Consider the following 18,256-nt stretch of genomic DNA (forward strand, 5'->3'; position numbering starts at 1 on the left):
GATAACGCTGGTTTAGATGGACTCGCTTGGCGGATCGGTCAAATCCAGTCTTATCAGCTGAATGACCGTCGTTTGGAAAAATCCGACGTGTGTATGTACATTAAGTTTTCTCCTAGAAGATAATTTTTAATCTTCTGTTTAATTTTTTTTTCATCTATCTACCTATCTACAATATCTATCTATCTATCTATCTATCTATCTATCTATCTATCTATCTATCTATCTATCTATCTATCTATCTATCTATCTATCTATCTATCTATCCTATGTATCCATCATTCTATGCACAAGTTGCTAACATACATTACAAGAGCAAAGTCCCCAGACTTGTGGACTAGAGAAGTGATAAACAGATACACACTGCAGCTGTCCTCACCTGGGCCCATATGCAGCTAACTTTTCCTCCTGAGTTATTTCCTAGGAGATCATTTCTCATCTTCTCTTCAAAGTAACTTTTCAGCATTTTGCAATAAAAAAGTACCAAAAAGTTGATGAAAAGTACCAACAAAATGATGTTGAGGCTTTTCTAGCTTTTTTGTTTGTTAAAAGGCCTTTTTGTTGGCAAGGTATGGAAATATCACCTAGGAGAAAACCTAGGAAAAAAAGTTAATTGCATATGGGGCCTGAAATCTGTTCGGAATACAGAGAAAATAATAATTTCATATGGGGCACCACTGCATTTCAATCAATCTACACAATACTTTATTAGTGCTGGTTCATACTTGATCTTCGGCTGGTGGACCTCCTCCCAGAGCAGAAGGCCAAGGACCAACGGACATACAGGATGGGCACTTTCCCATGTAGAAGCTGTCCTTGGATTTCGTACTCGGGACTCTGTCTCCCCAGCAGTTCACCTCTTTGGGGAAGTTGAATACAGGGTTTATGTGGCAAATGCTGGGTTCCTGAGGGTCCCTCTAAGCCTATAGGGAAGAGCACATCTCTTTTCCTTCTAGCAAAGATGGATTAAGATGTAATGGGCCCCTAGGGAAGGTGTAGATTTGGGACAACCTTTTGGTAAGCTGAATTGGAGAGAGGTCGAAGAAGGTGACAGGTGGGCCCCTTGACACCCAGTAGGCCCCAAGCACCTGTCTAGGTTGCCTAGTGGATAATCCTACTCTGTCTTCTAGAGGCCGGGGTCAATGGGGAGGGCCATGAGTAATGGGAACTTTCCATTGTGACGAGCCAAAGGTTGGCTCATGCATGCTTTGGTGGCAGAAGTTATGCAGTACAACCCTCATTTCCAGGTACATCAGGTAAAACCTTTCAACCATTAGGGTCTCTGTCCTTCTGTCGGTCACTCTGCAGGTTGCGAGGATGAGGAGGGGGGAGGGGGGGGGGAAAGTGTCAATTGATATGCTATAAACTAAAGTACATTCTAGAGGGGGCTGCGAAGGCACTCAAGGTTGGTAATAAGGTTATTTTAGAAGGTAAATTAATCACTTACATCACAAACACATCAGTGTCAGAATGAACTTTAACCACGTAATTCAAGTAGGATCTCCTGCAAAACCCCGCCCCAGGACTTCACGCCAATTGGCGTTGAGCGGTCCTGTGGCTACGCCGCGTCCATGCCGATTGGCGTAGAGCGATCGTTAAGAAGTTAAAGTGGGTTTGTCAGCCATAAAATCTAAGTCCATGCTCTGTGTTTATTATGCACTCTAAAACCTGACCCTGCAATGCAAGCATTCCAATATAATCATAAATGTGTCTGCTGCAATGAATCTTATCTCAGTCAGCCTGGCTCTATTTGGTACAATGCTGAGAAGAGGAAGGCTTGTTATCTCCTCTCCCGCATTCCTGTTCCTCATTGATTGGCTGAGAGCAGTTCTCTATGTTGTGCTCACATGTGTTTACAAAGCAAGCTAAATATGACAGTGCAGTTTCTAGGAGAAAAAAAGAGTAATGCTGGGTACACACGATATGTTTTTCCGCTCGATTTTCCACCCGATCGATTTTTCCGCTTCATTCTCTGCTTGATTCTGCGCTCGATTCTCTAATCTTTTGCTCTTTTTTTCTTATCTTTTTCCATTCACTTCTATGAAAAATCGAGCGCAGAATCGATCGTAAGGAATATCGGACTTGTCGGAAATTATCTATCGAACCCATCTATCGAGAGGAAAAACTTATGATGTGATCCCAGCATAAAGGAGTAAATTACACCAGGATTGGCTTCAGTCAGAGGCAGTAAAGATGGAAAATTCCTGAGACGCTTCTCTCTTTATTTACTGTATAAAAAGAAAATTCACTGAAATCAAAACGTGGACAGCACAATACATATGTTGTGTAAGACAGTAGAACAAGTATTTATCTACTTATATATGCATTTTGTTTTGTTTTTTCCCTGAGATAGCATGGCTGTGCCTGCTGCTATAAAGGTTTTTTACTGGTCATGTGTTGTACTCAGGAAGAATATATATCTTACATGTATGCATACACATGTATTTTACAATTTTTTTCACTATAGTGGTCCTTGAGGCTTCTTGCACACAGGGACGTTACAGGCGCAAGTTAGTGCAGCCTGTAACGCTCCCCCAACGCACAGCAATGTAACACAAGTGGGCTGTTGACACTGCCCACGTTGCGTTACATTGTAACGCAGCAAAGTGCTGCATGCTGTGCGTTCTCCGCGGCTGAGCCACGTTAGACTGTTTGCACATGCTCAGTCATGTTGGGGAGGAGGGGAGAGCGGCCGGGCACATGGCTAATTAATATTCACTGCACTCAGTGACGTGCAGTGTTTACTTCCTGGTGCGGCCGCTCTGTGCGGCGATTGGCCGGGCGGGACCACGTGATGCCGCATGCGTCCAAGAGTACGCATCACGGCATCACGGACGCCAGAGTGAGCTGCACAACGCGGCTCACTCCGACGTCCACACCGGAGAGCACCAGGTGTTGCGTTAGGGGCACGTTATGTGCCCTATAACGTCCCCTAAACGCAACGTCCTGGTGTGTAACTAGCCTTAATGTAACCTGTGCTGTAATGGGCACATATTTAATGGCAGTAAAAATACCAGTATAAATAACGACAGTATTTGTTTCCTTTTGCAGCCTGATAGTGAGCCGTAAGGAGCGATGTCTGCAGAAAGGCAGCGGCTTCCACCTGGACTTGCTTCTGATTGGCTTCCTGGGAGGGATTTGCGCACTCTTTGGCCTACCCTGGCTGACGGCCACCACAGTGCGCTCCGTCACCCACGTCAATGCGCTGACACTGATGAGTAAAACAGCCCCGGGAGAGCGGCCGCGGATCTCCGAGGTGAAAGAGCAGAGAGTCACCGGGATGCTCATTTCCATACTAGTCGGTGAGGCCCGCCCTCTCCTCCCCATGGGTGGTATAACTCTGGGTACTCGACCTATCTAATTGTCAAAATGTTATGGCTTGTATCCTCCAAGGTATATTTTGTTAACCAATACAGAATAAGTTAACCCATAAGAAGTTAACCCATAAGAACTGTCAACCTTCTGGCCCCTAACATTCCCCTTTTACCATTACTAGCATAATTGTCATGTGACTTTTGGGCTGTATGACTAGTGGTGGCAGGGCTGTTTTTAGGCATAGGCAAACCAGGCAGATGCCTTGAGTGACACTTGCAGGATGGGGCACCACAGAGCTATTCTTAGCATACTGACCTTTAAATCTATTTAAAATCTAAAGAACCATCGGGTCTATGGATACGTGGCGGGCCCCGGGTCTTCCCGCAAGTTTGAATAGTGCTCCCCCTGGAGCACTTGCAGAGTAGTAGCAGCAGAGCGCACTCACCTTTCCACCGCCACCATCCCCAGGTCACGGGGAACAGGCTGTCAGCAAGGAAGACAGGAGGAAGCACGCCAGGTGAGTCTGCTCCACGGCGAGTACTCTGCAGGGGCCCCGGGGGAGAATTATAAAACTTTGGGGGATACTTTGGGGTCCTGTCAGCTGGCCGTCAATATACTGCCATATCCCCTCCCCTTTCGGGTGAGATCTTTTGGTCCAGAGCTATCGATCTCAGCTAGTAATTACTCGAAATTTCGATCGGGAGGCCATGTTGGGGCATCGATCTCCAGCAGATTAGATGACAGTGATCGAATATTCAGGGAAAATCGATGTATGTATGGGCACCTTTACTTCATCTGAAGTCCCAGGGATGTAGATATTCGTCTGCCGCTGTGACCGCCTGCCACGCACAAGCACCCATGCGCATTCTTGTCACTGTCCTTTAGTACGCTAATCAGTGAATGGGAACACTGTTCCCATTCATTGATCTAAGTGCCGGCTGTGATCAGTAATCACCGGCCTCAGTGAGATGCCGGTGGTCATTAACCACTTCAGCCTTCAGTCGTTTTTCTCCTTATGCATTCGAGCAATTTTCACCTCCCATTCATTCTCCAATAAGTTTATCTCCACTTATCACAATTAATTGATCTATAGCTTGTTTTTTCCACCCACCACCAATTGGGCTTTCTTTGGGTGGTACATTTTGCTAAGAATAATTTTTTGTAAATGCATTTTAACAGGAATGTTAAAGAGAATCTGTACTCTAAAATTCTTACAATAAAAAGCATACCATTCTATTCATTATGTTCTCCTGGACCCCTCTGTGCTGTTTCTGCCACTCTCTGCTGAGATCCTGGCTTGTAATTGCCAGTTTTAGGCATTGTTTACAAACAAAAAACATGGCTGCTAACCAGCATGTGACAGGCTCAGAGAAGCTCAGTCTGTGACTCATACAGAGCCTGCAGGGGGCGTGGAGAGGGTGTGCATAACTTCTATCCTATCACAGCGATCAGTACATTCCTGCCTGAGCCAACAAAGCAGGCAAAGGAAAGAAGATTAGATTATATAACAGAGATAATACAGCCACTGTGCAACTAGGAAAAGCTGCAATAAGACAGACCACATTAGAACCGGTATAGGAACTTATAGGATAGAAGAAATAAGGCTAAAACATTTTTTACAGAGTTTCTTTAAGAAAAAAATGGAAAAAATTAATTATTTCTTAGTTTTAGGCCATTATAGCATTAAAATAATACATGTTACCATAGTTAAAACCCACACATTTTATTTTCTCATTTGTCCCGGTTGTTACACCATTTAAATGATGTCCCTATCACAATGTATGGTGCCAATATTTTATTTGGAAATAAAGGGGCATTTTAAGGTGCATATTTTGCGACCATCACTATTTACAAGTTTATAATTTAAAAAATATTAGTAATGTACCATCTTGACATGCATATTTCAAAAGTTCAGACCCTTAGGTAACTATTTATGTTTGTTTGTTTTTTATTGTAATTTTTTTTTTAGTTTATTTTATTTGGGTATTTTTTGGGTGTGGGAGGTAAACAGTTAATTTTAAACGTAATTTATTGTGTTATCTGTGAAAAAAAATATCTGTGCATGCAGTTTTACTATTTGGCCACAAGATGGCCACAATGATTTTTTTGTTTTTCTATCCTGTGAGCGAGCACACTCGCTTACAGGAACTACAAGGAGGACGTGATTATTTTTTTTTTCAGAAAGATAGCGGCCTCTGAAAAGAAGCAGTTGTTTTTTCTACCGGGAACTTAGATCAGTGAATGGAAACAATGTTCCCATTCAATTATCTCCGGGCTACCGGGGGGGTGGGGGGGGGGTGGCACGGGAGCGCAGCAGCCTTTTGGACGTGAAAGTCACGTCCAAAAGGCAAAGATGGTTAACAAATGTAAAAGTAACGCATACACATATTACTTCCTATGTGTACTGTTCAGTATACAGGAGGAATAAACTGGCAGGGGGGACGGACGGGGCGGGACAGATATCTAGTGGTCAAATGGTAAAGTATACTCTAGATAGCACATGAAATTCAATATAAATACATAAATCCCCCATTAAATAACCCCTTACATCCCCTACGATAGGTAACAAAATAAAATACTTTTATAAAAAAATTAAAATGAGATTTATTTTAAAACTATAATGCCCGAACACTGAGAAACAATGATTTCATTATGATTTTTCAATTTTTTTTTCTTATTATTTCCGTTAAAATGCATTTGGAGTAAAAAAAATTCTGAGCAAAATGTACCACCCAAAGAAAGCCTAATTGGTGGTGAAAAAAAACAAGATATAGATACTGTAATTTCATTGTGATAAGTAGTGATAAAGTTATTGGTGACTGAAAGGGTGGAGCGCTGAAATGTGAACATTTCTCTGGTCCACAAGGGGAAAAACCCTTAGTAGCCTAGTTAACCACTTGAGAACTGCAGTGGTAAACCCCCCTAAAGACCAGGGCAATTTTAACTAAATGGGCCACTGCAGCTTTAAGGCATAGCTGCAGGCCCGTACAACACAGCACACAAGTGATTCCCCCCCCCCTTTTCTCCCCACCAACAGAGCTCTCTGTTGGTGGGGTCTGATCACCCCCCTGTGTTTGGGGGGAGACTGTCCCCAGTACAGCTCTGCTGCCGATCGCAGCGCTGTACAAGAAAATAGACGGCGATCACGCCGTCTAACAGTCTCCCAAGCGGCGACTGCCGCTCGGAGACTGAAGAGGGGGCGGAGCTCCGCCCTCCGAGCATGAGATGCACATGCAGCGTGCGCGCAATCTCATGTAAATTAGAGCCCCAGGACTTGACGACAATTGGCGTTAGGCAGTCCTGGATCTGCCGCCGCGGCCGCGCCCATTGGCGTGGGGAGGTCGTCGAGTAGTTAAAGGATATGTCTGGAAACATGCCATGTCAATTTAAAAAAAATGTTTGGACTTAACTTTATTCTAAAAAAAAAAAATCAATGTATAATTGCCTTTATTATGCTTACAGTACAGCCATATTTTAAATAGCACACATCATCTAATGTCATTACTCGACCAGTTCAATAATTTTGCCTTTGGCTCGCTCTCTCCTTGTGTGGCAATGGAAACAGCGACACCTAGAGGCTGTGACAAGTTAGGGGTGATAAATTATCAATAAAGCAAAAGTGACAGCTGTGACCATTTACTGATCCCTCATGTCCCCGGAGGTAAAACTGCCACTATAGGCATTGATCCTTCTACCGGTCGAAGCATGTTTTATGTAGCTCAGGTCCCATTCCTGCCACTGAGTTTTGTACAGATTTTGATGTATATTTTATGAGCAGCGTTTGATGTTGATGAGTTATGACAGGCAGCTCTAGCGAGGAGACGTCTCAGCAACCCACATACTGATCTCCAAACACACAGCGTCCCGCATCCTGACATCCAGCACATGACGAATGCCTGGCATGCCGAAACACTGGTCACTCTGTCCAGCCAGTCCTGTGAATCAGAGAGCTTTACGCAGGCCAGCCGGGCAGCACAGCCAGCAAGGTCACCTGACTTGTCCCAACCATTCTCCAGCAACTGCAGCCTGGTCAGGACATGCTGATTGGACAGCATGGTGTTATGTTCATTAGTCATGGAGACTAATGTGCTCCTTCCTTATTGTTTCCACCCCACTACCCTCTAGATCAGAGCTGGGCAAACTTTGCGCGGCCCGGGTCACATGCTGCCGACAGCAGGCCGCATGCTTTTCATTCCTCCCTCCTCCCCCCTCTCTCCATGCAGAGTGGCTAGCGGGTGGTAACAGGGGGTTACTTAAAACTCACCGGATCACCAAATCCAGCCTCATGTCTTCATGGCAACAGGACGTCAATTGACACGCCGCCAGGACGTGCTAGCTATTACATCCTGGCATCCTGTAATATGCTGGTGCGCCCTGATGGCGATCTGGTGAGTTTTAAATAACACCATGTTACCGCTCACTTGTGACTAGGGGGGAGGGGAGGAATCCAGCCGTCTGTTGGCAAGTTGGAGTTACAGCTCAGGCAGGGCAGATGCGGCCTGCGGGTTGTAGTTTGCCCAGTGCTGTTCTAGATGGTAAGCTCACAAGGGCAGGGACCTCCTCCTATTGCTTCTTATTTTGGTGTAATAGTTAATGGCCCTGCCTCTGACACAGGAGACCAGGGTTTGAATCTCAGCTCTGCCTGTTCGGTAAGCCAGTGCCAATTCAGTAGGAGGCCTTGGGCAACACTCCCTAACACCGCTACTGCCTATAGAGCGCATCCTAGTGGCTGCAGCTCTGGTGCTTTGAGTCCGCCAGGAGAAAAGCGCGATATAAATGTTGTTTGTCTTGTCTTTTGCTGTAATTTATCATATGAACATGTACCAACTTTAGAGATATCTCAAACGACACATTAACTGTGTATGTTCTTGTATTGCAGGATGTCCTGATTGTCTTGAACTCTTCATGTATGTATGTTCCCCAATATTTGTTTTGTACTATTTGTACAGCGCTACGGAAGATGTTGGTGCTATATAAATAAACAATAATAATAATTATATCTCCAATATAATTTATAATACAACTTAAAAAAAAAATAAAACCTCTGCTTGCCACAGGACTCTCCATAGTCATGGGGGAGATGCTGCGTCAGATTCCACTGGCGGTTTTGTTCGGGATCTTCCTGTATATGGGGGTGACGTCACTCACAGGGATCCAACTGTTCGAGAGGCTGCTTCTGATCCTCATGCACCCCAAGCATCATCCGGAGCACCCCTACGTGGTGAAGGTGAGTCATATAGTATATTGGATCTAATCTACTAAAGGCCCATACACATGCACAACCAAACTGCCTGATTTTGGTCTGTTGGACGGCAATCAAGTGTGTGTACACGTGGCAAACGACTAGTCAAGCAACTAATAACAGGCGGTTTGCCCGATCCATCTGGTGAATCAACTCACAGGACTGTTGGACTGATATTGTGCAGTTAGCCACATGTGTACTGTACAAGTTGTTTAAACGAATTGTATTTGTTTTGAATGCGGCCATATCGTGCAATCCATCATTCAACTTGCGCGCCCAGTATGCAAATGAGCTGGCCTTTCAGTTGGTTGGTGTGCGGAAAATACAAGTCATATATTCACTTGGTCATGTGGTCGGTCTTGTTGTGGAGCTGGTTGTGCGCTTTGTTGGACGTGCGTACAAGGCTTAAAGAGGAACTCCAGCCTAAACAAACATACTGTCATTAAGTTACAATAGTTATGTTAATTAAAATAGGTAATATAATCTCTTACCCACACTGTTTTAAAAGAACAGGCAAATGTTTGATTTCACGAGGGCAGCCATCTTTTTGGGGGAAAGGAGGTGACAGGGAGCATGAGACACAGTTCCAACTGTCCTGTGTCCTGAGCACCTCTCCCGGTTGCTAGGCAATGTGAATAACAACATAGGAAATCCCATCATGCTCTGCACAGCATCAGGGTAAAAAAGCCAGGCTTTTTTTCTTTGATGGGTGGAGCTTAGCTAAAAATGCAGCTAAAAATGATGCTTTGGTAAGAAAAACAACGTTCTGATGCTTTGAAACTGTTAAAGAAACACCAAGCCTCCTAAGCCTCAGGGATCCAGTGCTGTCTCCCCCAAAAATACAGCTGACAAGGATGTTGGCTGGGGCGCAGGCACAGTCGCCAAGCCCGATCGGGTCCCCTCTACTGCTCAGGCATGAGTATGCGCCTGCGCAGTTGAGCGGACCCGGCCTGGCTCTGCTATTTCTGCCAGAGTCCGATCGGAAAGCCGCTACTGCACCTGTGCGGGATCGTGGTAGGTAAACATCTACCTCGCCGGTGTTCAGGGGACAACACTAGATCCTGGAGGGTGAAGAGGACAGGGAAGTCTTATTAGGATCCAGAGGCTTCCATGTCCTGATTTCTTTAAGTCAGGAGGTCTTTGGTAAACAGAATTGATCCTGCAGAGCTGGTCTTGATTTATTAAAGTAAACCTGACGTGAAAATAAATGTATAAGATAATTATATCTGTAGAATGTGGGGATTGAGTGATATGACTTAATGTCTTGGCTGTGTGTCCCTGCCTGCAGGTGTGTACATGGAGGATGCATCTGTTCACCTGTGTCCAGCTCTCCTGCATTGTGCTGCTCTGGGTGGTGAAGTCATCTCCAGCCTCCCTGGCCTTCCCGTTCCTCCTCATCCTCACCGTTCCACTCAGGCGCTTCATCCTTCCCAGGTTCTTCCACGAGAGGGAACTGAAAGCTGTGAGTTACAATCTGTGTAGTGTCACTGGGAGGGAGAAGGCACCCCCAAAATACCCATACATGTAATACATTTAAAATGGCTTACCTCTAAGAAGAAGGGGCAACGCCAATATTAGAAAGACACAAACGATAACCCATTTCGCGGTGCACCGTCCACTTCCTCAGATCAAATAAATGAGTGTCTGGATAGCCAAGGTGCAAAGTTATGTCCCTACATGTTCCAGTTGTGTGATGACAGCATCCATATTCCACTCCATTCAGGCATGTTGCAAATTGCAATGTGTATAGCTTGACTCTTTACGACCATGACCTCTGTTATTATTCTATTATTCGGTACCACAGTGTTTCATTTAGCTATGGCAATACATACATTATACCAGATGGACTGTCTCAGCAACAAAGATTAGAGTTAGGAAGTCTAATTTACAAAGATGGGTGCAAACAACAAATCAGAGCTGTCACTCAATCCCTCTAGTACTAGTTACTAAGATTGACCACTAGTTACTGCCATTCGGTGGCCTGTGTGACGTGGCCCTAAGGAACTGTGTTTAGGGAAGTCTGACTTGAATGCCTCACACACAAAAATAGAATGGTGCTACTCTTGCTGGGGCATTCAAGAGACACTGAAGTGTGTTTTTTACCCTATTTCATATATATGCATGTTCTTCATTAAATTCCACGCGCCAGAACGAGTTATTTTTACCTCTAAAAAACCCTTGCTAAAATCCACGACCTTGCAGGTTGTAGATTGTGCTGCCATGAAGAGGCAGAGCTGTGCACAGTAGCTCGGCCTCTTCTCCAGTCAGACTCCATCTCTCCGCACTCCTCCCCGCTCCTCTCAGAGGGGGTGGGGAGAGACAGAGATCAGCAGAGTCTGACTGGAGAAGAGGCAGAGCTACTGCACAAAGCTCTGCCTCTTCCAGGAAGGAAAATTCTGTGATCGCAGAATCTGTTTAGGGCATTTCTGGGGACATGGCACTCGTTCTGCCGTGGGGATGCGGCGAAACAACTTGGATTTTAATGCTTATGATGGATGCACAATAAAAAGAGGTAAAAGAAATCCGCTTCAGACTCTCTTTAAATAAGGCTGGGTGGTACTGAGGCGTGGCCTAATCACTGGTGTGTCCTGAGCATAACGCCTGTTTCCTCCCTCCAGCTGGATTCTGAAGACGTTGAACCAAACTTTGACGAAGACGGCCAAGATGAATACAACGAGCTGCATATGCCGGTGTGAGCTCCGTTCATTGTCGCCGATTCAACCCAGAGAGCATTTCACTGACGCGCCTAAGAATCCACCCACAAAATGCTTCTGCTTGTCAATGTACCAATGTTCCACCCTGATCCCGAGACACATTGGCCCATGTGCAATTCCCTATTTCCCTTTCTCTCCTGAGTTTTCTCATAGGAGATAGTTTATAATTTTCTCTTTATAATACTTTTAAAAATAAAAAAGTATCAAAAAGGTGGTGAAAAGTACTATGAAAATATTTTTGAGTTCTTTTTTCTTTGCTGATGGGTTAAAAGGCATTTTATTGACCACGTGTGAAAATATCCAGTAGGAGAAAACTCAAGAGAAAAAGCATATGGGCCATTGGCCCTTATCCAGTTAACTTTTTCACCTTAAAGAGACGGTTTGACACCTTGGCCCTTATGCAATTCACTTTTTTTCCAAAGTTTTCTCCTAGGTGATAAATGTTCTTTTTCTCTTCAAAATAACTTTTCAGCATTTTTCATTTGAAAAAGTACTAAAAGTAGTAGAAAACAAGGCATTTTATTAACAAGGTGTGAAAATATAAACTTGGAGAAAACTAAGGAGAAAAAGTTAATTGCATACGGGCCCTTGGGCCATATGCAATTCACTTTTTCTCCTGAGTTATCTTCTAGGAAATGATTTTCATATTTTTAACTTTTCAGCATTTTTACAATTTACTCTTGAAAAAGTACCCACAAGTTGGTAAAAAAAGTACTATCAAAATTATTCGTAGTATTTTCTTGCTTGCTGGTGGTATAATTGACATTTTTATGACAAGGTAAGAAAATATCACCTGGGAGAAAACTCGGGAGAAAAAAGGAATTGCATATGGGTCCTTGTCATAAAATACACTTTAAAGAGACACTGAAGCGAGAATAATTCTTGCTTCAGAGCTCATAGTTAGCAGGGGCACATGTGCCCCTGCTAAAACGCCACTATCCCGCGGCTAAACGGGGGTCCCTTCACCCCCAAACCCCCCCTCCAAAATCAACAACCAAATTGGTCGTAGATTTTGCTCCTCCTGGAGGCAGGGCTAACGGCTGCAGCCCTGCCTCTAGTCGCGTCTATCAGCGGAATACTGAGAGGGGCGGGGGAGAGGCGGAGATACACGCTGACAGACGCGCGTGGGGCAGGGCTGCGGCGGTTAGCCCTGCCTCAATCCGGAAGAGATCCCCAGCTGTTCGGAGGGGATTTCGGGGGGTCAGGGACCCTCGTTTAGTGGCGCGATAGCGTCGGTTTAGCAGGGGCACACGTGCCCCGGCTAACTATGAGCTCTGAAGATTTATTCTCGCTTCAGAGTCTCTTTAACCACTTGCCGACCAGTGGATTTTACACTGATCGGTGCTGCGTGGGCTCTACAGCCCGCAGCACCGATCAGGAGTCCAGCAGGGCGATCAGACTACCCCCCTTTTTTCCCCACTAGGGGGATGTCCTGCTGGGGGGGTCTGATCGCCGCCGGCCATCTGCGTTTTGCGGGGGGGGGGCTTCTCAAAGCCCCCCTCCGCAGCCATTTCTGCCCTCACCCTTCTTACCTCCCTCCCTCCCTCTCTCCGTAATGCGCAGGATGGAGTTCCGTCCTGCGCATTGAAGGATAGGCTTCAGCCTATCATATGCCGGCGATCCCCGGCCAATCAGAGGCCGGGGATCGCCGATCTGCCTTACGGCGCTGCTGCGCAGCAGCGCCGTATGATGTAAACAGCGGGGATTTCTTCCCCGCCTGTTTACATTTTGCCGGAGAGCTGCGATCGCCGATCGGCGGCTCTCCGGCTGTTCACGGAGACACCCTCCGTGAACTGACATGGAAAGGCCGCTCAATCGAGCGGCCGTTTCCATGGTAACCCGCAGACGACCAGTTTACGCCAATCGGCGTTAGCTGGTCGTCAAGAGGTTAAACCCCCAGCAAGCAAGAAAGTACTCAAAATAATTTTGATACTACCTTTTCACCAACTTTTACGTACTTTTTCAATTGTAAAATGCATAAAAGTTATTTAAAAGGAATATGAAAATTTTCTCCTAAGATACAACTCAGGATAACTTTTTCAACTACTCTTTGGTACATTTTGAATTGTAGAGTGCTGAAAAGTGAAAAGTTATGTTAAACAGAAGAAGGAAAATTATTTCCTAGGAGAAAAAGTGAATTGAATAAGGGCCATTATGTTTGGTGATGACGAGGCCCATCTTCATTATGTTCTGCAATAATGAAATTATTGTTAAATAAAATGTATTCTCGATATAGTGATAATTTCCACTTCGGTAATTAATTTCTTTTTGGCAAAAACAACTCATTACATTGGCCTCAATTCACTAAGATCATGCTGGAGATAATAAGGCAAGAGATAACTTACCTCCACACAGTAAGAGAGTTATCTTATCTCTTCATTCCTTACGTCACCTCTTCTGTAGTTAATTTACCTCCTCTGTAGTTAAGTTACCTCCTCTGTAGTTAAGTTACCTCCTCTGTAGTTATTTTCACACGCAGTTAATGAACAGCCTGTCTTTAACTCTGGAGTTATTTTAAGGATTAAAGAGTTAACTTAAAGACAGAAGAGTTAACTTTAAGTTTGCCTGAGGTAAAAGGTTTCCTGAATACTACATGCCTTATCACCATGGTAACAACTCTAGAAGAGTTATTAAAGACAGGAGATAAGCTTAGTGAATTGAGGCCATTGTCTGTCAAGCTGTCAGTCTAGTTGCTGAGAGGATGACACCAATGGTGAATGAAGTAGAAGTTATAAAACGTAAACCTACATAGACAGTTATATTTTGGCATAATGATGTCACGTCATACTTCCTGTATGAACAGAAACACGTCTGGACAAGACACAGGCCTCAGAGTAAGCTGGGCACCTCAAGGCAGGTATGATATGGTGCTGAGGTGCTTCAGAGCAGGATCCAGCTACCGGCACAGGTGTTCCATTTGCATGGTGTGCTGAACACGGCTGTTTCAGAACTACCTTGTTTCTGAAAACGCAGGCACTGAAATAACATAGTATTCAAATAATCTTGTCTCTGGGCGGTTTTAGTAGGAGGATATTTTGGTTGATTTTTTTAAAGGAACAATATCAAACTAAGTGTTCTAAAATGACAATGTACAAATAATGTCTAAGTAGCTATGTAAACATTTTCCTACTTTTCATGTTAAATATCAGAGGCAAAACCTTTGATTCATTGTGTGCAGATTTTAGTTCGGTTGGAATATCTCATTTGCATAGGTGAATCTCTGCAGTCTGACATGCTAAGAACAGTGTAATATTGCAGCAGAGTGCACATACTATTACAAATGTTTATGTTGCACATAAGATACATTTCCCCTGCTTTCTGCAGACAGCTCTCTGAGAGCTTTCTCTCACACACAGGGTTAACAGATGTATTGTGAGGGAATCCCCCTCCCCTCATGGTTTATTCAGAGTCAGTTTTGGTGTGAAAGGAATTAGATAACAGTAAACAAAGAGATAAGCAGCTAAATGTATACACAAGTACTTAGCAGCACTTTCCAAACTATTCCTATCTCAATTGAAAAAAAAAAACGTTAATTGATAGTGTTCCTTTAAGTTTTGGTGTTGAAGGTAGATTAATGTTAGCTGTTAAGTAGAGAGGGGATGGTGGGACCTGCAGGGGAATAGTGTTTTTAAATTAGGGGGCAATAGGCCACTGTTATGGTGGGGGACTGCTAGGACATGGAGGGAAAATAGTATTCACTATTGGGGGTGGTTGTATTAAGTAGTGGTATGGTTGGTTATAATCAACATATATGGTATGGTTATAATCAGCCTATTAGATACCAGTTGCCATATATTTGATCAATCAGATATGACATTCTGCGAACATAATTGTTAGTACCACTTTAAAGTGACACTGAAGTGAAATAAGCTTATGATATAATGAATTGTATGTGTAGTATGGATAATTAATAAAACATTAGTAGCAAAGTAAAGAGTTTCATTTTTATTTTCAGTAATATGGCTTTTTTTGTAACATTACATCATTCTCTAATATTTGCAGTTTACAAACTACACTCTGCATTTTAAACTATGAAACAGAGCAGAGCAAATTACCCTTTGAACTTTTCTGCGAAAAATCTTATCTGAAGTTGTCTTTCATTGTTTCTTTGAAGTGCTTCAGAAAATAGCACTGCTCTCTGACTAAATTAGTCAGAGTGGTTTAGTCAGAGAGCTCAGAGAAGCTTATTTGCATAGATAACAAGTGAAGTTTAACTCTTCCTGTGCTGGAAACAATAGGAGACTCATATCTGTGCTACTTCTGTTCTATTTCTCAGCTGTACTACGGTACCCATACAATTCATTATATCATATCTTTATTTCCACTTCAGATTCCCTGTAAAGAGAACCCAGGGTGAGTTTTAAGAATGCTATTAGGACACAGAGGCTGGTTCTACAAACTATCACCAGCCTCTGTGTCTGTACTGTGTCCCTCCCCCCCCCCCAGGCCCCATCTGCGCTCTGCTGTCCCCCAGAAAGAAAACCGCCGTGCTAGCGATATGCACCTTGTTGCTAGCAGGCTGTTTACCTTTGTGCTGCCTGTCACCGCCGCTCCCACGGCTCCTCTATATCGCGGCTCTCCTCCTGCATCCCTTCCCTCCAATCAGCTTACAGAGGAGGGGAGGGATGGTACGCAGGCGGGGAGCGGCGCTTTAGAGGAGGCGGGGGAGCGGCAGTGACCGGCAGCACAAAGGTAAACAGCCTGCTAGCGACAAGGTGCATGTCGCTAGCACGGCGGCTTTTTTTCTGGGGGACAGCAGAGCGCAGGGGGGAGGGCACAGTACAGACACAGGGCCTGGTGATAATATGCAGAACCAGCCTCTGTCCTACTAGCATTTTCAAAACCCACCTCGGGTTCTATTTAAGAAAGCATAATTATACCCAGGGCCGGGCCGAGGCATAGGCTGGAGAGGCTCCAGCCTCAGGGCGCAGTGTAGGAGGGGGCGCACAATTCATTCAGCTGTCATTCCTAATTGTGTATGAAGCAGAAAGAAATAAGAAAAGGGGATACATAGCAGTGACTGCAAGCCAGATAAATAGATATTAAGGTGTTGGGGAGGTTGTGGGCCCTGTGGCGCCTCTTAGTCTAATAGCAATCCGTGTGTGACGGCTGGGGTGGGAGGGATGGAGGGGCGCACTTTGGTGACTCAGCCTTGGGTGCTGGAGGACCTTATCCCTGCTCTGATTATACCTTGTAGCAACCAGTGTGGGGAATATTAAAAGCTTCTGCAGCTGATAACGTCTGACGGCCCAAACATTTAAAAAAAAAAAAGGTATAAATTACATTGGTACATTTTTTATGTAGGTGTCCTTTAAATCTTATCTTATCCTGTGGATTTTGTAGGCAGCCGTGATGTAGGTTAGATCACTACACCAGAAGCCTGATAGAATGACTATACAGTTCTTGCTAATTTATCAGCAAAAGACCTTCTTCCCCTCCAAGGCCTGAAATAGCCCCAAATAATGAGTCATGCTCTGAACCGCGGCCGGGAGCCAGGCTGGGATCGCAGCTCGCACGTCCAGCTTGGGGAGAATGAATGAAAACCGCTCTAATTGTGCTTAATGAGCCGGGAATATTCCTGCCAGTCCAACGTAAAAAAAGCACATCAAACGAGTCGCACAACAAAGTGCTGCATTAGTGCTAATGGCCTCTTCAAAGGGCCGGGGCTGAGATTCGCCAATAAAACACGGGAATTTATCAGGAATCAGACAAGATATTGACCTCTCTTGACTCGGGGATGGAACTTAAACGGAATTAAAAGCTCCCTCGTACTTTATTGAGTAAAAAGAAAAATAATCTCTTCATTTTTGCCATTGTTAGCAGAGCTGGTGAACAAGATGCTGATAATGATATGCAGCTTGGAACCCGGCCAATCAAAATCAAAGGGAAGTGCATGGGAATGGCCCAATGCCAGAATGCATGAAAGGGATCCAAGCAGCTTTCTTTTTCTGCATTTTTTCCTCCAAGTTTCTAATAGCTTTAGTAGCTGCCATATCCTCCCTTCCCCCAACCTTATTTATCCAGGGCAAGGTGTGAATGTAATCAAGTGTGACTTCTCTAATCTGTTTGAAGAACAGTGTCCCTCCTGCCAATGAAAGCTTTTGTTTGCTATTTGCTACTGCTAATTACAGAAGGCCACAGAAGTAGAACAATAAAAGTCTCTAACAAACATTTAAATGTATAAAGAAGAGGTAGAATGGATTTTTGTTTGTAATGAGCCAAATTGTTAATATGCATTTTTAATGTGCTATTGAGATGCCATTTGGGCTAAAAATGCAGCTTGGTTCACTTTAACCCTTCCCAATCCTCCTGTCCACACCAGTTTTACATCGTCCACGCACTGTGTGTGTGTGTGTGTGGGGGGGGGGGACGGACATGGATGATGCCTTTCTGTTGTGCCAGTGGGGGGGGGGGAAGGGGGGGTCACTAGACTACCAGGGAAAGCTGTGGGAAAAAGGGGCCCACTAGACTACCAAGAAATGCCTTAAAGTGAACCTGAGCCAAAAAAAGAGTGTACCTGAGCCAATGGCAGAGGAGGTGCCCCCCACGCCCCGACGTGGAGGGGGGCTACGCTCGGAAGTGGGAGCACACAGGACATCCAGGAAGCCTCAATAGGATACTGAGGCTCCCCTCTCTGATTTTTTTTTTTTTAAAAGCAGAAGGAGGGACCACTAGACTACACAATATTTTAAGGGGAGGGGGACACACTAGACCCCAGGGAAATCTCCGCTAGACACTAGGGAAAGACCTAAATAAGTGGGAGAACCATTAGTTCTAACAAAAAAGACAGGTGGGGCTATTGCTTGAAAAATATAATTTAGCTACATCTTATAGCTACGATCACTTTTGAAACCACAACCCCTGCATATAGAGCAACTCATTGCGCTTTCTAGACACATTTTTATTTTCCCATTTACTTTTTGACATGTTTTAATTATCATTGCAGTACTAAGAGGAAAAAAACAACACAATGCAGAAAAATATACCT

The 18,256-nt window shown here is 44.4% G+C and overlaps 1 protein-coding gene across 2 annotated transcripts in view; it reads left to right on the forward strand.

Moving 5' to 3' along the window:
- SLC4A3 (solute carrier family 4 member 3) overlaps positions 1-12,825 on the forward strand; it is a 60,891-nt gene extending 48,066 nt beyond the window's left edge. For both annotated transcript variants that reach the window (XM_068245962.1, XM_068245961.1), the window contains 4 exons: positions 3,049-3,299; positions 8,370-8,539; positions 9,843-10,016; positions 11,173-12,825. In XM_068245962.1, coding sequence (XP_068102063.1) covers positions 3,049-3,299; positions 8,370-8,539; positions 9,843-10,016; positions 11,173-11,250 — 673 coding nt within the window. In that variant the 3' untranslated portion in view covers positions 11,251-12,825. The remainder of the gene's footprint in view (positions 1-3,048; positions 3,300-8,369; positions 8,540-9,842; positions 10,017-11,172) is intronic.
- The last annotated feature ends 5,431 nt before the right edge of the window (positions 12,826-18,256 follow it).

Source organism: Hyperolius riggenbachi, chromosome 7 (genome assembly GCF_040937935.1).
Source record: "Hyperolius riggenbachi isolate aHypRig1 chromosome 7, aHypRig1.pri, whole genome shotgun sequence".
Taxonomy (NCBI): Eukaryota; Metazoa; Chordata; class Amphibia; order Anura; family Hyperoliidae; genus Hyperolius; species Hyperolius riggenbachi.